Source organism: Rousettus aegyptiacus, unplaced genomic scaffold (assembly GCF_014176215.1).
Source record: "Rousettus aegyptiacus isolate mRouAeg1 unplaced genomic scaffold, mRouAeg1.p scaffold_m13_p_11, whole genome shotgun sequence".
Taxonomy (NCBI): Eukaryota; Metazoa; Chordata; class Mammalia; order Chiroptera; family Pteropodidae; genus Rousettus; species Rousettus aegyptiacus.
The window spans coordinates 5028851-5054658 of NW_023416286.1; the positions used below are offsets into that span (position 1 = coordinate 5028851).

The following is a 25808-nucleotide window of genomic DNA, read 5'->3' on the forward strand; positions in this document are numbered from 1 at the left end:
TCCATTCTGATACAATCCTTTATGCCATCGTGGGAGGGAGGAGGGAATGCTTTGGAGTCCAGCAGGCCTGGGATCAAAGCCTACAACTTGCAAAGAGCTTTGTAAGTTTTGGCACTCAACCTCTTAGAAACTTGGATTCTCATCTGCAAAATGGGAATGATAATAATGCCTCACTGGACTGTCAAGAAGATTAAAAGAATCTAGATAAAAACAGCATAATACGTACCATATACAATTTTGATGAACGGGAGGTGTTTTCGTTTTTTTAAACCACTTTATTGAGATATGATTTCATATTTCATGTATACGACTTGATGAGTTTGTAGAACTATTCACCCATGGAACCATCACCATACTCCACCACAAACATATCCATTACGATGCTTTCACCTTTATCATGACTTCAGCTGTTGATGAATTTGCTTTGCCTGCCAAAGCCTAGCTCTACAAGTCATGCCAATAATTTTACAAGATACAAAATAATGCTGTTATTTTCAAATAATTTGGTGATATTATTTTTAACACTTGATCTGGTATGAAGCATGTTCTGAGAGTCGAGAATTTTTCATTGCCGGACTAGTGACTGTTGGGTTGGTGGGAGGGAAGGCTGAACAGATGTCTGCCTGGGAATATCTCAACTGGGTACAAGAATCCAGACTCCCAACTGAGATAGAATCCAGATGCTCAACTGACTTGGGCCCTCCCTAAAGCCCTGGTGCCACTCCCCTAACAGCCTCAGGTCCCAATTAACATTCCCTGATACAGGCTTCAAGGTCCCATTTTATACCCTACCCCCACATAACCCTATAAAAACTACACCTTCCCGTCCCAGGGCTTGACTTCCCTGGCCCCCTCCTCTTGGGACCAGCGAACCTCGCCCGGGAGAGCTCTCCCAATAAAGGCTTGCTTTTAAAACTTCTCTGTGTGTCCCACGTTTACCTTACAGTGACATCAGTGATTTCTCTGTCAGGAGAGGGCAGAATTGCAGGCCTGGCTGAGGGATGATCCCTATGCCCATACCATCCAGGGTAGAAAGGGTGAGCATAGTATGGCAATCACACTGAGCAAGGCAAGCCTCAGGCCTACAGGCAAAGGTAAGAAAACCCACAGCCCACTTCTGGGAGTTCTTCACCAAGGCCGCAAATCTCAGATACCTAGGATTTTAGCTTAGTACATACTAAAATATCTTTCTTTTTTAATCTTGTCTTTTAAATATAGATAGGACTATTGATGGTACATTGGACCTCCAGTGAAAGATCATGGAAACCTGTGAGTCTAAACAATGAAGGGATTATCACATCTACTACATTCTAGAATGCCTGAGCAATAATGTTGAATGGAAAGGAGATTTCTACCTGTGATCACAATAGTTGTCACACCTATGTTTTTACTTTCTTCTTGAAAATAACAGTAATTAAGATTTCTACATAATTGTCTCATGGTTTTATAAGCATTCCATAGCTTTTTGCACATTTTTAGTTATTTTTAGTATTTTTATTTTTCAATTACAGTCAACATGTGATATATTCGTTTCAGGTGGGCAACATGGTTATTAGACATTTATATAACTTATGAAGTGATCACCCTGATAAGTCTAGTATCTGATGCTATACATGGTTATTACAACATTATTGACTATATTCCCTATGATGTACTTTATCTCCCCATATTGCACATTTTTTAGCATTTTATTTTATTATTAGTTTCAAGTATATAGTACATTGATTAGACATTTGTATGGGTATTACCAATATTACACATTTTTAAAGCAGCACATTTGCTTTCCACAAATACGAAATTACCAGTGATTTGTGTATTACTTAACTGCAAGGGGCAAAGCTGTCCAAAAAACTTTCACATGTGTTCCACTAGCCATTCCTTAAAATAATAAGTGGTTCCTCTGTCAGGGACATTTTTGAATGTTTGGTAGAATTCACCAGTGAAACCATCTGATCCTGCACTTTTCTTTGTTGGATGGCTTTTGATCACTAATTCAATCAATATCTCGTTATTTCTATTCAGATTTTCTGTTTCTTCCTGATTAAATGGTGGTAGTTTGTGTATTTCTAGGAATTTCTCCATTTCATTTAGGTTATCCAATTTGTCGACATACAGCTGTTTATAGATTCTCTTATAATCCTTTTTATTTCTGTAAGATCAGTAATAATGTCCCCACCTCCAGTTCTCATTTAATAAGTTTAGTCTTCCCTCTTTTCTTAGTCTGACTAAAATTTTGTTGATCTTTTCTAAAACTAACAGAGCATTTCATTAATTCTGTTCTCTATTTCATGTGTCTCTGTTCTGATCATTATCATTTTCTTTCTTCTGGCTTTGGGTTTAGTTTGTTCTTTGTTTTCTGGTTCTTTAAGGTGTAAAGTTGAATGGTGATTTGGAGTCTTCCCTTTTTTTAATATAAGCATTTACAACTATAAATTTCCCCCTGAATACATTCACTGTATCCCATAAGTTTTTCTTTTCATTCATTTCCAAATATTTTCTGATTACACTTGTGAATTCTTTTTTGACCAGTAGTGTGTTTAAGTGTGTTTTGTTTAATTTCTGCATATTCTGTAGTTTGCCAGTTTTTCTCCTGTTACTGATTTCTAGCTTCATTCTACTGAGATCGGAATTGTGTTATATGTACTTTTTATGATTCAGTTATTTCCAATTTATTGAATATTGCTTTGTGACCTATGTACAGTCTATCCTGGAGTGTGTTCCCTGTGCATTTAAAAGAATCTGTATTCTGCTTGTTGTGTTCCAGAATGTTCTGTACATGTCTTTTAGGTCTCATTGGTTTATATGGTCCATTTCCTTATTAATCTTCTATAGTTAGTTGTTCTAGCAAATATTGAAATTTGGGTTCTGAAGAGTCCAACTATTATTGTAGAACTATCAATTTCTCCTTTTAATGCTGTCAATTTTTGCTTCATATATTTTGGGGTGCTCATTAGATGTATATATATAATTGTCCTATCTTCTTGATGTATTGACTCATTAAAATATAATGCCCTTTGTCTCTTATAAGAATTTTGTATTTAAAATTTATTTTGTCTGATACTAGTATAACCTTCCCTGCTGTCTTTTGGCTACTATTTGCATGGAATGTCTTTTTTCCATCCTTTCACTTTCAACCTATAGATGGAACATGGAGTTTTTTAAGTAAAAGGAGGATTTGCACGTCTCTCATTTTAAATCAAAAGCTAGAAATGATTAAGCTAAGGGAGAAAGGCATGTCAAAGCCGAGATGGGCTGAGAGCTGGGCCTCTTGCGCCAGTTGGCCAGGTCGTGAGTGCAAAAGGAAAGTTCTTAAAGGAAAGTAAAAGTGCTACTCCAGTGAGCACATTAGTGATAATGCGAAACAGTCATTGCCGATGTGGAGAAAGTTTTAGTGGTGTGGATAGAAAATCAAAACAGCCTCAACATTGAAAGAAGTTCCACTGTGGGTAAAATACTATAAAGCAGCATCCCATGCTACAGAAAAATCATTTGAAAGGAAGAGTCAATCCGTGAGAGAAACTTCATTGTTGTCTTATTTTAAGATACTGCCACAGCCACCCCAAGTTGCACGGCAGCCACTACCCTGGTCAGTCAGCAGCCCTCAGTGTCAAGGCAAGACCCTCCACCAGCAGATTACACTCCTCTAAGGCTCAGTTGGTGGTAAGCAGCTTTCAGCACTTTGAAAATTAGATTTACAAACATTTTTTAGCAAAAGTATTTTTTAATTAAGGAACATACATTTTTTTTTTTTTTTAGACATACTGCTATTGCACGCTTAACAGATTACAGTGTTGTTACCAAACTCAAGGGCTTCCTCGCTTGGGATGCTCTGTCTGAGGGTGAGACATGGCTGCCCTTAGTTTTATTGCAGCAAGTAAGGGAGATGGGGAGTCCCATCCATAGCCGTTTTCTTAGGGAGGCTTAGCTGTGCCTCTGTACACTGGTTAATTACATGCTGATTCCTTCCCAGTTGGCTAAACTTACCTGGATTTGGTTAATTAAATGTCGATTTCCCCTTTGAACTTGGCTAAATTTATGAGGTTAGTTTCCAGTGATGTTCATCCAGTTTCAGCTGCCTCTGTAAACTACTGTGCTACATTTTAACATTTAGTAAGGATAGCAATTAGGAAGAACTGTCCAAACCTTGAGACCCCTGTCCCATCTTACAAAACAGTGTAACAACTTTTGTCCACACTAGGAATTCCAAACCTCCTGTGACTGGCTCTTTTACCATGCTTGCCTTAGTGTGATCCCAGACCTTTTTGCATCTTTTCTATTTTCATTTCATTTGGTACCTGGAGAATTTTATTCTTTCCTATTACTTGACCCTCTATTCAGTGAAACTCCAGCCCCACCTCTCCGGAATGGTAGATCTCCACCTCTAACTACAGAAGAACAGGACCGCGAACTCCAACCTCAGGAAGTCCTAAACTCCTTATCTTGCCCTCCTGTTCCCCAGTCCCAAACGCGCCCGAAACTTGCTTCTTTCCAGCTACCGGGACTCCCCACTTCTCAGTTAAATGGCAGCACCACCACCCGCTTTTCCCGAATCCCGACTCCGGCGTCACCCTCCTCGGCCACATCCTGCCAGGAAGACGAAACTGAAAAACTCCTCCCCTTGGGGCAAGTGCAAAAAGGGACAGCCCGCAGGGCCCGCCGCCGGAATCCCGGCGCAGCGTCGTTCTGGGCAGGGGGCGGGGCTCGGTGGCCTCCCACTGCCCCTTCCTGGCATCCGCGCCCCAGCCGGAGAGCCGGAGGCGGAAGCGCCGGGAGCCGCGGGAGTCGGGAGAGGCTGGTTCCTCTGGCAGGTGCGTGGGCGCCGCGGGGTGGCGGCCGGTGGGCCCAGGAGGGTCCCCGCCGAGGGCTGGGCGTCCTGGAGGAGGTGCAGGCCCGGCGGGGCGCTGCGCCTTCGCTGGTGGCGCCGCGTCCTTAGTCGTGCTCCAGCGCCGGTCCCCGTGCGCCCACGGGCGGGGGACGCGGTGGGGCCGCCCGGGGCGCGGCGCTCGGGAGGGTCTCCGGGAAGGAGCGGCTCACGGTGGGACTCCGAGTTTCTTGTTTCCCACGCGCCGAACGGCCTGTCTTCGGAAAGTTGGGTTTCAAAGCAAACTTGCATAAAGTCCGGGAATTGCGTGAATAATCGTCATCCGATCTCAGCAGCAGTTGGGAACGCTGTGATAAAAACGCTTAATGTGTTGAAGTTCAAAGTGGAAAACGCAGAAATTAGTTAAATAATTTCTGGGGGGGGGGGGGGCTGAGTCGTTAAATCACAGTTTCTAGAAAAATAGGGCGTTGCCCGGAGTTCAGCTTTCCACTCTGGGCTGCAAGATGACGGTAAGCAGAAGAGCTGGGAAACGTAGCGTGATAGTGAAGAAGTTCACGCCGGACGTGAGGACATTACAGGTCCTCTCGGTGCCCTGACTCGATCGTGGACTCAGTAAGCACTTTTTAGGACCGGTCTGTGTGCCCAGAGCCACCGTAGTTGGCGCAGCAGCAGAGTTGGTGGCCTCTTTTTTTAGCGGTTCAGTAGTCCCATTAGGGAGGTGGATGTTGATGCCAGTTGAGCACCAAATACGCAAGTAGTGTCAGAAAGGCTCTTCTGTAATCCTAGGCTTTAATGGATGTGTGAGTTTTTAGTAAGCAAGCATTTACTGAATGCTGGCTGTGTACCCTGGACTGTAGGGCTAGAAAGATAAACTAGGCACAGCCGTTGCAGAGATCTGCCCTCCGGGAGAAACTGGCAGTGTTAGGAGGAGGTAGTGACCACAGCTGTGCCTGGGTTGGTGCGGAGAAAGCAGGCCTGGATGGGATGCTGGAGGGTTCCAGGGAGGCACCCAGCTGCACCCACGGGGTCTGCATAGAGTAGTCGGAATTTGGGTGGGGAAGGTCAAGGTTTCCAGAGCGGAGCTGTGTCCCTAGGGCTGCCCAAAGGCTGTCAGGTAAAGAACAAGCTCCAGTGGGGGGGGGGAGGAGGGGGCGGTTAGCTGACTGGTGTTTGGAGAAAGCTTAGGAAGGAGGAAGAAAGAAGCTGACTGCCTGGGCCTGTCTGAGGAATCTGCTAAGTAGGGGGCCTGCAGACAGACAGGCAGGGACTAGAAGTCAAGGCCAACGGGAAATCCCGTGAGGCTCTCAGTGTTAGTTTCTCAGCTGCTAAAGATGGGCCAGGGGTTTATGTTTAGTGTTCGTGCTCTGGTTTCACCACGGTGTGAATGGACTCGATGCTCCTGAGCTGTACACTTCAAGATGGTTAAAATGGTAAATTTTATGTGCAGTACATTGTACTGCAAAAAAGGGCTAAAAGTTTACACTGTTGGATCCAGTAGGTCCATTTCTGGCCATCTGTCTTCAGGAAACAGTGACACAGACTTGGCCAAAAATGTATGGACAATTTCCTCAAAGCATATTTACCATAATGAACAATTTTAAATAACGAAATATCTGATGACTTGGGGAAGAGTTAAATGACATAAAGCTTATGTAGCCACTACAAATGTTTTCAAAGAATATTTAGTGACATGGGAAAATTCGCAGTAAAAGTTAGGATAAACTGGCTATAAAATCAAATATACAATATAAATAACAGTTTTATAAAAATAATTTATAAAGTATAATGATCAGGCAAGAATAATGTTGGAAAGAAATATGAGCAGTGGGGTGGAGAGATCATAGGTGCTTCTTTAAAAGCAACATCGAGGTACCATTAAATTCACCCATTTTAGTTATATGATTCAAAGATTTCTAATTTACCAGGTTGTGCACCATAGCCATGATCTGGTTTAACACATTCCCAGCACTGTGGGCACTTTAAATTCTTCTTCATAGTGATTAACTTACTTGGGAAGGAGTTATTTTTAGAAATACAAATACACAGTAATTTCCTGAATATTAGGAAATAAGCAAACCTGATAAGTAATACAATTTAAACTAAAATTGAAAAGTTATATAACTTAAGAATAAAAATTACTTAAACTCTTTGACTCAGTGCTGTTAAGGATTGTAGGACTGTTTTCTAGGACAGTCACTGGAGTTGCCAACAAACGTTTACATCTAAGGGTGTACCTAACAGCTTTATTTTTTATACCAAAATTTAAAAATAATTTAATTGCCCAACAAAATAGAAATTATTTATGGTACATATCTAAGATAGCCTGTATTAAAAGTATTTTCTAAGACTGTTAATAATAAAATATTAAAGATAAAATACTGACATAAAAGGCAGGATATGTATTGTGAATATAGTATAATTTCAGTTTTAATACTAATATAGGTCGTTACTGTACATGCGCCTAGAGAAAGCCTGTAAGAAAAAGTAATGTTAACATGGCCCCTAGGTCTTGAGATTATTTTGCTGTTGTACAATTTTGTATTTTCTAGATTTTCTAAGGTGAGCATGAATTGCTTTATTAGAAAACAGTTTTTCAAACGTCAGGTGGGAGGACTTAATTTTCCCAGGACGGATCTGAACAGGTAGAGCTGAGTGGCCACGCCCACATCAGCCGGCCTGGCCCTGCTCAGGCAGGTACATTACATAGAGACTGTCCTGAAGTTGTTAGTCATAGAGTTGTAGTGTTTCATTTGTTGTTTGTTTTTTAACTGTCAGAGATTAAGAGCGAGACAGATTAACCTAAGTAGCACTTTCTGATATCTTTCACAGAATCTATCATCATCTCTCCCATTTGTAAGTGATAATGAATCAATTAGACTGTAAAAGACAGTTAACACATTTGAAATTAGTCAATATTAATGCCATGGAAAAGCAGAGTTAAATCAAGAGACTTCAGTGTAACCAGATTTCACAAGGAAAAGCCTGCGAACCCCAAATATATCCATTTGTTGGACAGATGCTGTTAGGTCCTAAACAAGATATACAAGTGTGGGGGTGAGGGTAGGGAGGGAAGATGTCTCAGCAAGAAGGAACAGCATGTGTGAATGTCACCAGAGAGGTGACCAGGTTCTTGTCAGGGTCACAGGAAGGAATTCAGGGACAGGGGAGGTGATGAAGCAACAGCCCGAGTTTCTTGGAAGCAAAAGGACACTCTCGAGAGGGAAAGTACATGCTCAGGAGAGCGGGCCCCACCTTGTGGGTTTGGAGCTTTCATCTAGATCTGACTAAAGGGTGGAGTATTCATATTCCTGGGTGGTCTCTTCATGGAAAGAAGATTGTTTCTCTTGGAATCAGGGAGACACCCCATTTCTTGCCATGTTTGGGTTTTACGGAACTGTCATGAGTCAGATGCATGATGGGTACAGCCTTACCTGCAATGCTAATTTATTATAATAGCTGTATAATGAGGGAAAAATTAGGCCAAAGGTGAATGGGGCCAGGCCTGCACATGTGTCTTTATGGGAAAGACCACCTGTGTCTCTGGGTCAGGGTGTTGTGGGCTCTGAGTTCCCCTAAGGACCTCTTTAGGGCTCGTGGTGACCACATGTGAGCGCTGTGAGTTTCTCACCCTCCTGCTCATATCTATCTGTCTGTCTGCTCTAACACAAAGCCATCAAAGACCAAGCTTGGCCAGGGAAGAGAGAGAGAGAGAGATGTGCAGGATGAGGCTGGGGAAAGAGGCCAGGCCCTGACCCACGTCGGAGTACAGAGGGCATTAGGGCCTCGAGGGATGGGCACCATTGCTCAGGTTAAGAGTGGGGACTTCAGCTGGCCTGGAGAGCAGGACGTTCGGGCAGGGGGAGCAGAGGGAGCAGAACCCTGATGGGACTGCACCCAGTAGGCAGTCTTGGAGACTGGCCCCACCCAGCTATCCTCTGGCCTACTAAGAACCTGCTCACTAATCTCAAATGAACATCGGACCTGAATCCGCTTTGCACCAAACCCCAGCTGACCCTGGGCAACCTGTTCAAGATGACTGGTTCTTAAAAACTGACACAGAGCTACTGTGAATTAAACCCAGTATCTCGCCATTTATTAGTTTAATGTAAAATACACATTTCTTTTGAGTCAAAATATACTTTTTTTTTCTTAGAAGTAATTCTTTTTATGTGGGAATGTAAAAGAAATTAACTACAAATGTGTGTATAAATCTTTCCATTTAAATATGTTATATATTTTTATTACGAATTGTTCAATTTATCTCCAAAATGGCTTAACAGAAACTCACATCATAACTAATAAGCCTCTTTGAATTTACAGAAGATTCATATCTAAAAATCCATAGTTTCATTATTGCATAATGTTAATTTTAATTTAGAAATTAATGCTTCTATATTCTTAAATCACTTGATCTGTAACTGAAATTTGTTATATTTTCACTAAAATGTATATTATGAGTCTCTACAAAAGGGTTTTTGGGTATTATATCAGCCATGAAAGCTAGAAATTATTTTAAAACCAACATGCATATTGCAAACTTAGATAATATTCAACTTTCATGATTATAATTGTAATATCTTTTTAAAAAAATAATGCCCAACTTGCACACAGTTTGCCTATAGAACAGTTCTGAAGTCACCGTCATTTACAGCCCCTGAGAGGAGAACCCCTGGAGCTCTAACCTGGAATTTCTTTTCCTGCAGGATGACCATGGGAGTCTTTGCGAATTGTACCTTCTGCTTGAATATCAAGCACTTACCACGCCAACAGAAGAAAAAGCTACAAACTGACATCCAGGAAAATGGTGGAAACATCTCCTTTATATTAAATCCCCAGGTATTTGCAGATTTCCTATGAGCCATATGGACAGACATTGTCCATGAAGGCAGCCCAGGTCATGGTGAGATGAATCAACAGGGAAATCCGGCAGCAGGGCAGTCAGCGAAGGCAGGAGAATTGACATTGCCAGCAGGAAGTTGGGCTGGAGAGAGGCAGAGGGGTGAAGACCGCCCTGCCCCATCTTTTCCCTTTCATGTGAACTGTAGGACAGTCCCACCTGCCCTATGAATCTGATATTAAGAGAGCACAGCAGAGGATATAAGTAGAAATAATTTCAGACTAGCCAAATCTGTGCCTGAAGGAGGAAAGTTAGAATGCACGGCATTTGCAAAAATGCTCTATGCAGTCACCCACCAGCACGTCAGCACTGGAGTGACACCTATACCTATGTGCAACTCAAGGGGACAGAAAAAAAAAATGTGCAGTGTCAATTGATCTTTGTACTTTTTGTTTATTTAAAGGCGGAAAGGACCTACCTTCTTTCAAACTGTAGGCCTGTCAGTTTAGATGTGAAATTTCATAGCGAGGTGAAATCTTGAAAAGAATGAGGGTGCCCTCTTTTTTACCACCTCATCATAAGAAGTAAAAGTCAAAGTCCAAAGGCGTTAGGCCCTAGGCTCACAGGCGCAGGCCTGTCCCACCCAGTGCTCTTCCCTGCACCACTCGGTCGACTGTCAGGCCCCTCAGCCTGCCCCTCCCTGGACCACAGCCTTGGGCTTGCCGACCGAGAGCCAGTTTGCTCTGAGAAGCACATTCAACTCCAGCTGGATGCTTGGTCCCTCTCTGGCATTTGGCAGTTTGCCCATGAATATCAGAAATGGAATGCCCTGTCTCCCTCCAATTCAGGCAGGATTGTGCTTACCTCCCTGTACGGCTCTTCTCACCTATCAGACCATTTCTGTGGATGACGAGTAATTCACACCTCTTACACCCTCTCGATTTGCCTTGTGTGTAGAGAATGCCAGCCTGGTATCTCATTTTTAGAAACTCTCACCTACTGGGAGTGTAGCCTTTTCGTAAATTGTTTTGTCAATATATAAACGTTTGAAACACACACACAGCAGCTATTACAACAAAGGACAACAAAGGATCTAGCATGACATATAATGACAAGGAACGGTCCCCAACGTAAACTGTTAAGCGGGAAAGCCAAGTCCAGAAGAACGTACCCAGTGTGCTGTCTATGGCTACACAGGGCTTTGTGCTTGTGTGTGTGTGGTTTGCATGGAAGAGCCCGGGAGGGGCACCCAGGGACAGGCTACAACAGCTGCCTCCGGCACCGGCCTTTTACTTTCCAGATATTCTACAGTGCGTATGTACTATTTACTTAAAAATAAGTTAATTTTGTAAAATTACAAATTAACAAAATGGTAATGAGTACTGTTGGAACCTCCTGCTCCAAACTCCTAAGGAAAAACAAGTGTACAACGAAGTGTATGTGAAGATGTTCAGCACAGCATTGTTTAGAGGAGGGAAAATTCGGAAAGGAATCAACCTCTAGGACTGGTTAATTAATTATGGCTCATCCGTACCCTTTAAAAACTTGATTTTATAAACTTTTATGTAATGAGAAATTGTATTGATAAGAGTGTTAGAAATCTGAGAAAAATGATTACAAATTACCTTCCAATAAGACTTTTCAAGGGTGAAAATTACAGATACAAATAATTTATTTAAATTTTGTTTCTTCTCATGCATAATGAACTGATTCTTTTTTTCTTAGTGCACACATATAATTTCAGACAGTGCTGGCCATCTGAGCAGATATTATTTGAACTCTATCCAGAAGAATCAGATCCACATCGCAAATCCAGATTTTATATGGGAATCTATCAAGGAACAGAGACTCTTGGACGTAAAGAATTACAGCCCTAACAAGTCACCAGACAGCACACTACCTCTTTGTCAAGAGGACAGCAGCTCTGGTAAGTGTTTCCTGTAAGGCACGTAGTGTGTGGTAGGTGCTAGAGTTTTGGTTTGTCAAAGATGTTATAGACAAAGGATGATCCAGAAATATCACAGAAATAATTATAATTAGGCTTCTTGTTATCTCAGTAAATGGGCAGCAAAATAGCGGGGGGCAAAAGAGTACTTGAAAGTAGAAATTGACTTCTCAGTATCCAGTTTAGTGGAGTCAGAGTCAACATGCCGACAAGAACACTGGTATTGTCAGAAAAGTTGGTGTATGATTTTAACTGGGAGGGAAAAGGACCTTTGTGTTAAAAAGGTATCACAACTTGATGACTGGAAATTTTAGGACCTGCAGCATTTTGTTAAAGAAGTTCTTTCCAAAAGAACCACGTCTCCCCTATACCCAGATTGTAATCTGGCCAAGAAGAAAGTCTTTGGATGTAACAGGTGCTCTCCCTGGGGGACATGTCAAAAGTCCAGCCATCCCATGAAGTATTAATTGTAGAAGCACATGGCATATGTTAGAGAGCATCTGGTATGAGATCAGCCGTGTTATTTATAAAAGTGTTAGGCAGCCAGGTGTTTCTCTGTGGCACAGCCTCTAGATAAATGCTTGTCCGGAAATGCTATCATCGGACTTTCTTGCTGTCTCAGAAAATGGTAGCAGAAAAAAAAGGCAGGATGATAAACTCCTTTTACACTCATTTTGCAGCATCCAGAATAAAACAGTGAGAGTCAGAATTACTATAAATACACCGATGACTTTTGAAATCTTGATAGCATAATTGAAACTGGAAAGAAATCCTTGCATTAAAAGAGTCATACCTGTATGTCATGATGCTGATACTGTGAGATTCCTCCGCCTCACCTAGGAATCCCGAATTTCCCTCCTCTAATGAGAGCATGTCTGTGGCCTGAGGGTATCAGGGAGCGCATTGCAGCCCTGTGCCGCTGAGATAGGCGTTCCAGAACTCCCCTTGCCACGATCTTCAGAGGAAAATGCCACTTGAAATTGTCTGCCTAACAATGAGTTTTAAATAACACAGACTATATTAGAATTTTCTTCACATGCCTATTAAAATAGAATTATAATGGTACGTTTTTACTATCCATTAATCTACCTCCTTTCCCACTGTGTTTTCTATAGATTGCCAATTGCCAATAACTCTAGCTAATTTAAGGGCACCTGAAGAAAATAGAACAGCATGGCAAACAGGGCTCACATTCAAGAATCTTCACATTTTCAGCATTTATTGTGTACCAGCCTTAATAATCTTTACATAGTGAACAAGTGTTTTATTTGTTTTGATTCTAGAAGTGGGAACAGATGATGGACGTCTGGACATCTCCATGGAGATAGAAGACGTGGAGCTCACTAAGTAATCTACTGATCCTTAGGGCTCAACAGTTTGCAAACTGTTAAAAACCTCAGCCACAGTATTAAAGTGCTATTAGTACATCAGTGTTTTTTGTAGTATTTTAATTTATCTTGCTTATCTCACTCTTTATTGAGTTTTTACTTATTTAAGATTTTTACTTCAACTAGTATAGCGATACTTATTTTATCGTCTCAGTATTATATGAGACTGGATGTAATCGCGACAGTGACTTGAGGAAAGGAGAAAACCGCTGCCGACGAGGTCCGGGCAGTCTGCCCGCTCCGTTACCTCCCTGGAGAGCCTTAGAGCAAGGACGTTCATTACTCCGTGCCTGGTATTTTTAAAAATGGAAATAGTAACCTTCCAAAACGGAGTATGGGTCTGCGGTGCCACATGGCTTTTTCAAGGTACTCAGGAGTGCAGTATCGATTAGGTGTCACATTTTGCTTTATTTTCCTTCTTAACAGTAGTGCTAAAAGAGAGAACAAATACCAGAATTTAAAGTACGGATTATGAGATCCCCGGCACTTTTGTTTTAAAGGGGGTCGACTGTAGCTCAGAGAGGCGTGTGCCTTTCTGGAGTGACACGCATCTAAGGGTCCATCCCGGAGTGGACGCAGGCCGCCTGTCTCTGCAAGGAGCTGTTTTCTCCAGTGCCTGGGCCTGTTTCTTTCAAGCTTCTGCTGCTGCTCTACGCCCCTGCGTCCAGCGTCGACACCGGGTGCGGCAACAGTGCTCTAGAATGATAGAATGACGTAAAGGAGGAATCCGGCTCCTTCCGCCAGATTGTTTAACCATCTTCGGCACATCTCAAGAGGCATTAGGAACTTACAGCGCGTTTGGCATGGGATTAGGAGAGCTATGAGAAAAATTTTATGAAAATTCCGTTAGTCTAAAAGTCGATTTTAATGTTAAAATTTTCATTATACAAATTTCAGGTTTAACACAGAGAATGTTGAAGTTCCTCATTTTCCTCAAGATTTTGAAGTTGCAAAATATAACACCTTGGAAAAAGTAAGCCCGATTTCTATTTGGGGGGGAAAAAAAAGCAATGTCTTCTGATTATTTTTCTTGTTTGATGATTTTCTCATTGTTTTGAAAAATTGCACATATCCTGAAAATATTCCTTAATATATGAGTTGATTTTTAATAGTCAAGAAAATTTCTACATTTAAAATGTAGTGTTTAATTTTTCTCGTGTTTTTATTATAAAAGTCATACGTGCTCATAATAAAAAAGTAAACAGTACAAAATATTAATATGGCATTAAAAATAAAGGTCCCCCCCTTAACAGCTTTTTGTATTTTAAGAGCAGATTTGACACCAAGTTATTTACAACATGTAGAATTTCTATTACTTTTGATTAAAAAGAAAAACAATTTCCTCCAACATCACAGAAATGCAAATTAACTCTGGCATTCAAAATGATACTCCATTTGTATTCTTTAAGTATTTTAATAAAATGTAATTTGAAAATAACATTCCCCCTGTGTTAAAGAAGGTAGGAAAAATGGTACAGTTTAAACACATACAGACACATCTGTAGTAAGACTATAGGAGGGAATATACCAAAATAGCAGTAGAGGTTATATGTCTGTATAATGATTTCAGGTGGTTTTTATGTTTTCTTTATTCCTTGTGTATTTTCCACATTATATCTCCAAATGAGCATGTATTTTATTATAATCAACCTTTTTAAAGGGCGCGTGTGGTTTGCTATGCAGTGAACGCAGCCGATGAACGACTGGGCTCTTTTCCAGGTGGGGATGGAGGGAGGCCAGGACATCGTCGTGCTGGAGCTGCAGTGCCCCCGGGACCCCGGGCACCCCACCTTCCGCATCTCCGTGTGCCACCTCCTCGCGGAGGACACCGAGGTAACCTCTCCGCGTTGATTCCTGCATGTCTACCGCCCTTCTTCATCACTAGCTCCCTTAACGTCGGCCCGTGAACCAGCCAATCTGTTCGTCTCTTTCTTCCTCTCTGGTGAATAGTTTTGAAAAGTGGAAATGTGTCCCTTTTGGAATGTGACGGCACAGGGGCCTGCTCAGAGGAAGACTTTCACTGTGCAGGGTACCTGCTCCTGTTCTGCGTCACTTAGGGAGACTTTCCAGACGCACCCACCTCTGAGAGGAATCCCGTCACGCACCTCATTAAACACCTACTAGCTACCAACCAGTCTGCTAGAGGCCAGAACCATGGATGAGAAATACTCGTACTGCCCCTCAGAAATCACCACCTGGGAGGAAGCACCACACCCATGACTGTGGCCCGCGGTGACAGAAGCGAGGGTGGAACGCGTGTGAAGTATTGTGGGCTCGGACCAGCAGGGAAGGCTTTGCAGGGGCCATGACCTTGGTGCTGTCGAGTCAAGGGCATGGTCCTAACCCAGAACAATTTTGAAACAAAAATAAGTTCACGACCAATACCCAAAGTTCAAAGAAAATGCTGCCACACCCGTCAGGCTGTCTTGTCAGGACATTCAGCTCACGGGCAGGAAGCAGCTCGCCCCGGCGCTGCTCGGTGGGGTCGGTGGTCCTCGCAGCAGGTCCGTCTGGCCCTGGATACTGTTCACTTTGTCCCCACCTGAAGTGTCATCTCCGGACAAGGCAGGCGCATGTCAGGGGGCACTGCACCCATCCGTCGTGGAACCTTCGGCAGGAGCCAGACCTGGGTCCCTGGTGCCCTGACTGGAGTCCCTTCTCTCGGGGACATCACGGCTCAGGTTTCCCACGCTCTGCATGTGCTTCATTCCCTGAACCCCCAGTTGTCATGCAGTTGGTTGGTGACAGGTACTGTCACCCAGGCGGTTTCGCCTGCTCTTACAGCTGGCGCTCCTCCCTCACGCTTCCATGGGGACAGATGAACGTTCAGCCACAGTCAGATGTGTCAATAGGAGAAAAAATTTTGTGACTCTTTTACCCAAAAACGTAGACTCTTTTTGTGGAGGATTTAGATGTGTGGGTAAAAAGTAAGTAAAAATCAGGTTGGAAACCATGATAGAATAAGTTATGATTGTTGTCCTCATTGAGAAAGAGCACAATGACACTGTGGAGGCCGCCTGCCAATTCCCGCTCTGTCTGGTGAGGAGCCGAGCCTGCACGCCCGTGAGCCGCCTCTGAGGGCTCGGGAGGCAGGCGGTGGCGAGGCCTCCCCCTCCGCAGAAGCGCCCCGCAGATCACCAGCAAGGGAGGCTGCTCTGCAGGGAGGCTCTTCTGGCTCCCTGCCTTCGCTTAACCGTTTAGACGGGCATCTTCCAAAATCAATTAGCCTCTGCCTTCCCAAGTGGAGGAACTCGAACACGAGTCCTCCTTTTGTCAAGTTTGGAGGCGTCCTGTAGCTGCCAGTCTGGGGCGGTTTATCTGTGTCATCCATGATAGCTGCTTCTCCTGGGGTTATGCGCCCAGAGCTAGGGCTTGGCGACACCCCCCCAGGGGAAAAGGCTCCATGTTCTCCGAGGCTAACGTTGGGGTGACTGCTCCCCACGGGCAGGGGCAGGGCTTCCCCAGAAGAGCAGAAACACCCGTGGCAGGCAGGCTGGCGAGGGAGGCCTAGTGCCTGTGGGGACCTCATGCCGCCGTCAGCGCTGTCGGTGTGGCCTGCCCTCCTCGCTGGCCGCTGTCACTTCATCCTGACTGCGCGGCCATCTCCAATGACACCGCGTTTCTGAGGTGTTCTGCTTGTCCTACCCTCCCTCCCAGTTTATTCTCACTTCCAAAAAGCTGAAGGTCACGCTCCAAAGCTGATTAGAACCAGCTGTGAGGGAGGACCGCGCAGCCTCTGAGCGCGTGCCGAGTGCCTGCAGCGGAGCAGATGCTGTCTCTGCCCGCCGTGCCCGCTCGGGCCCCTCCCCCTTTCGGGTTCTAGGCTGCTTTGTGAAGAATCGAAGACTCGAGTAAACCTTTGGAAAACTAGTTTCTCAGCTCCTTCATGGTAGGAACCAGATGCTTTACTTGGATTTCTATCCCCTGGTACGTGATAGGTGCTCAACAAAGACTGACGTTAGGTGGCTGTAGCCTCACACCCTAACACTCTGCTACGTTCTGTAATTCTCAGACCAGGAGGGAGTTCTTCGTGAGGCCAACCTCTGCAGATGCAAGTGAGTGCTATGAAAATTACATCGACGAGCTGAAGAAGCAAGGGTTTCGGCTAAGAGAAGACTTTACCCCTGAAGCCACCCAGTTAGCATCCGGAAAGCTGCAAGCAGTAAGATCGATTTATCCATGTTGTTTTGTGTTGTTGACTGAATATTTTAATAGAGGCGGCAGGAGGAAAGAGTGGGAGTTAGGGAAAGGAAAGGCGAGCCTGAGGGGCGGGCCCTCCAGGGCGAGCCGCCAAGCCCAGCTTCCCAGGCGGGGGTCTGGGGCGTCAGGGCCCTTGCCTGAACACCACACAGCCTCCCGTGCCATGGGCAGGCCTGAGGCTGCACAGTGGCGACAAAGGCAAAAGTAAAATGGGAGCAAAAGAGAAAGGCGGGGAGTAAGAGAGGGGAGGAGGTGGGGCAGAGTGGGGCAGAAGGAGGGGCCCCGAGCGGCGACAGCGACTTGGCTGCAGGCGGCTCTCTCCTGGGCTGTAGTTAATTACGCCTGTCGCGCCTCTCATCATCTCCGTTTAAGTAAACCCACCATGAAAACTTCCTGCTGGTGTGTTGTTTTGCCATGTTGTGGTTGCAGTGGCTTCTGGAGGAGGATATACGTTCCGGCGCTCTGAGCCAGGAGGTGAGCGATTTGGTGGAGATGGTTTGGGCAGAGGCCCTCGGCCACCTGGAGCACACGCTCCTCACGCCTGCGAACAGGATCAGCCTTAACGACGTAAGTCCTGCGCGTCCTCGAAGCAGAACCTGACGTGACAAACCTGCTTTCCTGATTTCTCAGCGTCAGTGATACCACTTCTGTTGGAGAGCTGGTTCCTTGTTCTCAGATGCAGTCCTTTCTGTTCTTTCTTGTCACCCCGGAGAGGGGGGACACCGAGAACACTGAGGGGACTTGAGCTTCCAGGAAGAGCAGATGATCCCACCTGTAAAATGTTGGACACAAGGGCCGATCACAGCTCAGCTTTTCGGTGCCGGGCCACGAGGAGCTGCTTCTCTGGCAGGAGCTTTGCAGCCGGCCTGGGGGATGTGCCGCTCTGCGTCCTCCTTTAGACACTGGGCCCTCAGCCACTCCACAGTGACTGCGTCGGTCTTGCGCCTCTGACCGTCCTAGGGAAAGCTGGGGAGGCTTCAAGCCTCCCACAAACCGCTCTGCTCAGTTACACGCAACTGAACCCGATGGCCCAGCTTCTCCCACTGTATCGTCATAGTCAGATAATACACACATTTCCCCCTGTGGAATTAAATGAATTTATTTCAGGGCTAAAAACGGTTCCTGGGGTAAAGTCCAAAATAAGCACCCATATAATTCGTAGTGGGTCCTGGTGGGTTTTGTTCCTAATTTGACTCCAGCATCTTTCTAAAAGTCTTATGTGAAAAGCAGGGCTTCTGCAGTAGCACAAGCATTGCTCTCTGTGAACGCGGTCGTCAAGGCAGGTGCAGAGACAAGTATCAAAGACTGGTTCTTTCCTGCAGTTAAGACGAGCCTGCTTTCGGAAGACTCGGGGGCATCGTCGTCATCTCCATAAACGCCGCGTTTGTGTCGCGGCAGAGGGCCAGTAGGAAACTGATAGTCATGACGTAGCCAACGGCTGTTTTGGATGTTTGTATACCTGTTCCTTTACTTTTTCTGTGATTGTCAGGGTCTCCTTTTAATAAGTGTGTCATCTACTTACAGGTGAGCAAGGCAGAGGGAATTCTACTCCACGTAAAGGCAGCACTGAAAAGTGGAGAAACGGAAGAACAATTGCAAAAGATGATGAGTGAGTTCTACAGACTAATACCTCACAGAGGTTCAACCACTGAAAAAGTTAACCTGAGGCTATTAGCCAAGAAAGAGGACCTCTGCCAGGTAAATCTCCGAGCTTTAGCATTCAGCTAATATATGCTGGGGGAGGGGTCTTTTTAGATCTGATGACTAAGGAGGGTCACACTGAATGAATCACAAAAGTTGTCTAGAGTTGGCTCAAAAATAAATTGTCGAGCCATTTTAGAATGCCTCACGTCCTCTTGGAAGCTACCTGAACCGTATTCCCAAACACGAATGTGCTGGAATAGTGGTACAAAGGCAGATTCATTTAGAATTGCTCCACTGTAATGTCCCAGATCAGATGAGTTAGGATTTTCTGCAGAAGAAACGGAAAGCTGCCACTGACTTGAACAGTGAGGACACTTACTGCCCCTGTAACAAGAAGCCCAGGTGAGGGGGCATTGCAGGTCTGGGTCGCTCTGGTGTTTCAGCCTCTGTCCATCTCTGACCTTCCTGTGAAGTGACTGTCCTGTCAGCCTGGCTCCCCTTACCCCCAGCTTACAGCTACAGTAGTTCATAGCATCCCATTCAGAATGTATTTTTTGGTGTCTCTTAGATGAAGCCCCTGGCACGCTCGTTTCTCTGGTCAGAATCGAGTCACTGTGGAATTTTACTCAGCCATAAGAAATGAAATCTTAACATTTGCAGTGACACGTGTGGACCTAGAGGATGTTATGCTGAGCGAGACAAGTCAGACAAAGACAGACAGATACCACATGATTTCTCTCATGTGTGGAATCTAAGGAACAACAGAAACGAACGAGCTAAATGAAAACAAACATGGGCACGGAGAACAAACCGGTGACCGCCAGAGGGCAGGGGTCGGGGGCTGGGTGGACAAGGGGAAGGAAGGGACAGGTACGCGTTGTACAGAGAGCTTGGGACAGGATCAGAGACGCGTGACCTGTACATCAGAGGAGTTTGTCGACGTGAAATTTTGCATGTTTGGGGGAAATTACAGCTTTCAGTGGGTTCTCAGAGGCGTCTGTAGTCCAGACTTAGTGACGAATCAACAGAAGAGGTGACCCAGTAAACGAGATGACGGGTTAACAGGTCCGCCCAAATGGAAAGTTCCCTGATTTGCCTAATGCCCAGCCTGTGGAACCTCAGTCTTTGGTCTTGCTGCTGAGAGGGTACAGATGCTGCCCGGCCAAGTACTTGTTAATTTAAATTGTGCGTTTTCAATAGGTAATACATCAGCACAGTTTAGAAGTCAAACTCATGCTAAAAAGGTATACTCAAACAATTTCCACCCTGCCCCCACCACCTCGTTCCATCTCCCTAACTCCCTGCCTGGTAACTCGCCACTCTTAAATACTTTTTCCTCCCCTCTATTTTTACATGAAAAGCCATGTACTCTCTTCACCTCTCTGCACCTGCCTTCCTCGTTTCGTGTGTCCTGCACATGGAGGTCGCCCTCGTTGCAGCGTTCAACCGTGGGGTCTGCCACATTGCTGGGCATCCCCTGTCACTGACATTCTGATTTGCTGTCACAAGCAGTGCCACAACGAACAACCTGGTGTGTTTGTCATTTCCTCCGTGTCCAGGGGTGTCTCTGGGATATGGCGCCAGCAGTAGGAGTGCCAGCTTAAAGGATGGCCGTGTCTGTAACCGATTCCCTCGCAGGGTCACACCATCCTGCCCTCCCACCACCCATGAACGAGCTTCTGTTCCCTGAATCCCACGAGCAGTGTTTGCCTAGGTTGTAGATTTTACCGATCTGTGGATGACAGGTGGCCTCGCAGTGAGGCGGGCCTGAGCACCTTCCAAATGGTGAAAGGACGCCTCGTTTCTTTTCCTGTGATCTGTCTCCTCATGCCCTCTACCTCTTTGTGGGGGGGGGGGGGGTCTTGACCGTTTTCTTCATGGTGTTTAGAATTTCTCTATAAGTTAGGGATCTTAGTCTGTGACATGAGTCACAGATATTTACTGTGGTTTAGTTATTCAGCTTTGCTTATGGTGAATTTGGTGGTGGTGAACTTGTTTCGTTTCACCATACAGAAGTTTTTTGCTCGTATATAGAGAAATGCATCGACCTTATATTTTATGGCCGGCAGATTCGGTGTAGTCAGCAGGCCCCTCCCCACAAGGTCATAAAGACGCGGGCAGCAGAGTGCCCGGTGCTCCCCTTCAGTGTCCCTTCGTTCTCAAAGGTGTGAAAACAGCACAGCTCTGTATGACGCGTAGCTCAGGTCACCTGGGAGCTCCGGTCCCTCCTCCCGCCCCACGACCCAGGAGTAGATATGCCCCCCCCCAGGGAGGGGACTGGTGTCCCGCTCCTTTCTGTGTCTTCCAAAGCTAAGGCAGCGCCTGGCGTGCGAAACACGCTTCGTGAGTTTTTGTTAAGCAGAATGGAACGTGACGTTCGATCTGAGTTCCTGCTTTGTCACTGCCCACTGTCCCCTCCTCGCCGCAGGATCTTGAGCAATTAATTTAGCTTCTCAGAGCCTCACTTGCCCCATGCACACAACGAGGGCAGTAAGATCCAAGTGGACTGGTGCCGTGGTGTGGATTAAAGGGGCAGTGAGCCCGGAACACTGTTAACATGGTGCGCTGCCCTCACGTACACTGCTGTGGTCATGTGTTTGCTGTCACTGAAGTAGCTGTGTCACCTTTAATGTGCCACTTACGTACAATCCAGGCAAATGCTAATCAAGAGCTTTGGAGAAAAGAGCTCATTTATCTAATCTTTCTGAAAAAATGTAACATAGTATAACTTGGTTTGTGGTGATTCTAATGTCTGTATCATTTCCACCTACAGCTAATAAGAGACATGGCTAACGTCAACGAAACTAATTTGTCCAAACCCAACCCACCGTCTCTTGCCAAATACCGAGCTCTGAGATGCAAAATTGAACATGTTAAACAGAACACGGAAGAATTTTTCAGAGTTAGGAAAGAGGTTTTGCAGAATAATCGCAGGTAAGCATCAGGAGACGCGTTAGGATCGGTTCTTCTGTGATACCGCGTCCGATTCTGACGCAGAGCCGATGGCCGCAGGTACCTGGACGCCCGTCCTCACTGACAGGTCACCTACACTGGCCAGTCGCTTCCTCCTGTGTTTGTAACGGGGCGCGGGGCAGCAGTCTGTGCTCGAACACGCTCCTACTGTCTCTCCCACTGGGACCTGAGGGTGCCGGATCTCGATGAGAATTACATTGACAAAGGTTATTTAAGCTTGCATTTGGAAGGGCGTTGCATAGGAAAATGCACTTAAGATTTTAAGATGCAGAAATATGTGTGTGGCCGCTTCTAAACTGGCCACTCCGTGGCATACAAACCTGGAAAATCTGTCAGGCTGTGGACCCCCCAGTGCCAGCCCCATCCGTTTCCTGTTGCCTGGGCTCCTTCCCGTTTCCTCTGCAGTCCGTGTTCCGCACCTGGCGCAGCGGCAGCACCAGCCACCTGGGCAGTCACTGCTCGGACAGGCCCTCGCAGCGCCCATGCCTCGGAATCGCCGGGGCTCAGGGCCTGGACCCGGCGTCAGGATGCAGGAACTAGCTGTGTTGGTTGTTCTCAGGCCAGGCCGACTTTCATTCTCTTGGTCACTCATCCCGCGGCAGCACTGCCCTCATGGAGTCTCTCCCCTGCGCATGGCTGGCACCTCAGCTCAGGTAACGTCCAGGTGGCCCTGCATCGGCCTTGCACGCTCCGTGCCCAGTGGTGCTGAATGGCAGCTGCTCCAACCACTTTGCAGGCCAGTCGTGAAATTCTTAGGATTGTTAACTAATTAAACCATTAATAACAGGAAATCCGCTATGGAGGGAGAACGTCCACTGAGGAAATCAGCAGATGCTGCGGTCGGGGTCACGTGTGGGCCTGTCTGCGAGCGCATGCTGCCTTCCTGGGCGGGCACCCTCCTGTGTGTGCCCTTCCCCGTTCCACCTCACACCCACAAAGATGGCCATGTTTTTAAAAAGTGGGAAATTGTCAGTGTTGATGAGGACGCGGAGACGCAGGAACCCTCCCCACGCTGTGGAGGTGTAAATGGTTCAGCCGCTACTTGGCGAGGCCCCATTAAACGCAATCGTCAGATGCAAGTCTGCTCCTAGTGACATACCCCAAAGAACTGGACACGGGGCTCAACCGGATACTTGCCCATGAATGTTCGCAGCAGCACTGGTCACACGGCCAGGTAGAAGCCACCAGACTTCCATCAGCGTGTGAATGGATTCACAAAACACGGTGAATATGCACGTGGTGGAATAGTGTCGGCCATGCAAAGCGGTGAAGCGCGGACACAGGCTGCAGCAGCGGGCGAGCCTCCACGCCGTGATGCTGCGTGACAGAGGCCAGACGCGGAAGACCGCACGTGTGAGAGCTCGGCGGAGCGCTGGTTCACGGCATTCGAATGCGCCGAATACCCCTGGGCTGTACACGTCAGCATAGTTTTATCCTATGTGAATTTTACCTCAGTTTTTAAAAATCCATTCTGTAGATCTTTTCCAGATGTTGCTTTTGCATACGCCGAGATTATTTTAGTTTCTTTCGATTTGACCATCGACCGTCCCCTCGGTCCCTGCTGGGATCTGACGCTAGTGAAGAGGCTGGAAACAGTGACGGTGGAATCAGGAGGGAAGTGACTAGCCTCCTCCACGAGTCACAGGGAGGGAAGAGCTATGTCCCTAAGACCCGGGTAGGCGTGCAGCTCGACCAGCCAGTGTTACCCACGCGAGCCCTTGCCGGGGCTTACCCTCCACCAAGTGTCAGACAAGGAATGTGGGCCTCCTCCTAGGGAGAGTTTGCTGCTGGGAGAAATTAGATTTTATCCATTTCATTTTACTGATGATGACATTTTCATATTTTTTTTCTTCTAAAATCTACATTCTTTGCTGAAAGTTTAGAAACTATATGAAAACATGGAGAGAATTAAAGCTCACCCAGAATTTCAGCACAAGGGATACACGTAGAGATCTCATAAGCACTCCTAACCCTTTGGTGTAGAGCATATCTCGAGTTGGTGATTCTTCTCCGCACCCAATGGTGTGCCAGTTGGCCAGCTCTTGGGAGTCAGAGTCCTGGCTAGTGACAGCTGCTGATTTCTGTGCCGCGAGCCCCACCCCCCACCCCTTACCACAGCTCAGGTCAAGCTGCCTGACGCCCTGGGCAGGAGCCTGGGTGAGCACGCTCAGTGGCCTCATGTAACCCTCTCCCTTGGGAGTACCCCACCCTCGCCTGTTCCTGTGCTTCCCTGTCTTAGCCCGCTCATCCCCATGTCACCATGCTCTGTCACATCTGTCTCCCGAATGTCTTCTGCCCGCTGGCTTCCGGTTACGCCGCCACTGGCTTCATTGCAGACCACGTTGTCTCGTCTGCACCACTGCAGCCGCTTCCTCCCTGACGCTTTCCACCTCTGCCCCGTCCAGCGTATTTCCCATAACAACCGTCAGACCTTAAACTATGGGCTGTATGGTGGCACGTTCCAGTGTTGCCACAGAGAGGCCTTTCTTGACCACCTCTCCCTCAGTCTGGTAGTTCGCCTTGGCAGCACTTAAAATCAGGCATTGGCTAACTCCTTGATTTTGGTCTCATTAGAATGAAAGCTCCATGAAGCTGGAGCCCATGTCATTTTACTCCCAGGGCCTGGCGGAACACTCCGCACAGTCTATTCTTTGAATGAACGCATGGATGAATGAGTGAGCTCATTCAGTCTGTATAGTGGAAGTAATATGTGTTTGACAAAGCTTGGGATCATGTTATGCAAGCAGTTTTTGTGACCTTTTAGAATTTATAGTTTACCATAAGTTTTACTTCCTATTTATTTATCAAGTGTGATTTTTAATGGCCACGTAGTGTTTCCAAGATGCATTGTGCTGTGATTTCTTGAATCAGCCCCCTAATAACGGGCATTCGGGCAGTTCTGTGTTCACTCATAATGATTTCTCACTTTGCTTTCAACTATGTCATCTCCAACTTTTTCTTCTAATTCTTACAGTCGAAGTCCAGCGGACATCCTGCAGATCTTCAGAGTTGGCCGAGCCAGCGAGACCACAGCGTTCCTGAGCCAGCTTGGCAACGTGACGCCCTTGCTGCACGGGTCTGCCGTGCGAAGCTTCGTAGGAATCCTGTCTCGGTAAGAGGAGCCGCCTGGACTCGCCAGACCGTTCCGCCTCACAGATGTGAGGTGTCTTACCTCCTTGTTCTGTACCGCATGGGTCTCTTTAGTTAAAATCGGCCAGCTAATTGTATTCCAGAGAAAATTGAACATTTTAAATTACAAGTACACATTTTAAATTATGTACTTATTTTTATAAATAGTTTAGGTGTGGTGCAGGGATGTGAATGGCTTCTCGAAGACAGTATCACATAAAGAAAGGCGATTGTCTATTTTATTTATGAGTCTTTCCTCTGTATCTACCCTAGAGATAGTCTAGAATTTAAAAAGAAAGGTCTAGAAATTAGAATGCCCAGGTACTGTGAGTTATCTGTTCAGAACATAATTGTAGTTTTCTATTTGAATAACCAGTTAATATTAGGGCCGACACTGAAGTCATGAGTACCAGGGGAAAAGATGGTTAAATCTGTGTCTTTAATTAAATACCTAATAAGAAACTTGAAAAGAAATATATTAAATCCATCTGGAAAAAACTTAAGAGCCGTTGAGGGACTCAAAAAGACACTTGCACTACTCAGAAAGCAGTTTTCCGTGAATTAACCAATGAATTTAGTGGTATCACAATAAAAGTACCACTGAGATTTTTTTTAATGATATAAAAAGCTGATTCTGCAGCACATAGTTTTTTTTAATTTGACATTACCAAAACCATTCTAAAAAAGAAGCATAATAAGGGAGGATTAACCAGTTAGACATTGAAAATCTACTGTAACGCTATGTTAAAACAGTGGGGTGGTGTATAAATAGATGAATGAATAGAATAGAGAGTACACAAATGCAAAAGTAGAGGATTTAGTATGTATAAAAATAGCTTCTATCTCTGTGGAAGAAAGGTTAGTTTTTCA

At 45.7% G+C, this 25808-nt stretch overlaps 1 protein-coding gene across 3 annotated transcripts in view; it reads left to right on the plus strand.

Annotated features, from left to right (window-relative positions):
• The window catches only part of PARP4 (poly(ADP-ribose) polymerase family member 4), a 70581-nt gene that overhangs the window by 1140 nt on the left and 43633 nt on the right, over nt 1-25808 (plus strand). The window contains exons 2-13 of one of the 3 annotated variants that reach the window (XM_016130740.2): nt 971-1094; nt 1219-1269; nt 9526-9658; nt 11385-11586; nt 12888-12951; nt 13890-13965; nt 14712-14825; nt 17005-17154; nt 17622-17759; nt 18717-18890; nt 21610-21770; nt 24784-24921. In XM_016130740.2, the coding sequence (XP_015986226.2) occupies nt 9527-9658; nt 11385-11586; nt 12888-12951; nt 13890-13965; nt 14712-14825; nt 17005-17154; nt 17622-17759; nt 18717-18890; nt 21610-21770; nt 24784-24921 (1349 nt within the window). In that variant the 5' untranslated portion in view covers nt 971-1094; nt 1219-1269; nt 9526. Of the gene's footprint in view, nt 1-970; nt 1095-1218; nt 1270-4678; nt 4809-9520; nt 9659-11384; nt 11587-12887; nt 12952-13889; nt 13966-14711; nt 14826-17004; nt 17155-17621; nt 17760-18716; nt 18891-21609; nt 21771-24783; nt 24922-25808 lie in introns of those variants that run through there. The other 2 variants (XM_016130736.2, XM_036228441.1) reach the window with 2 other exon arrangements.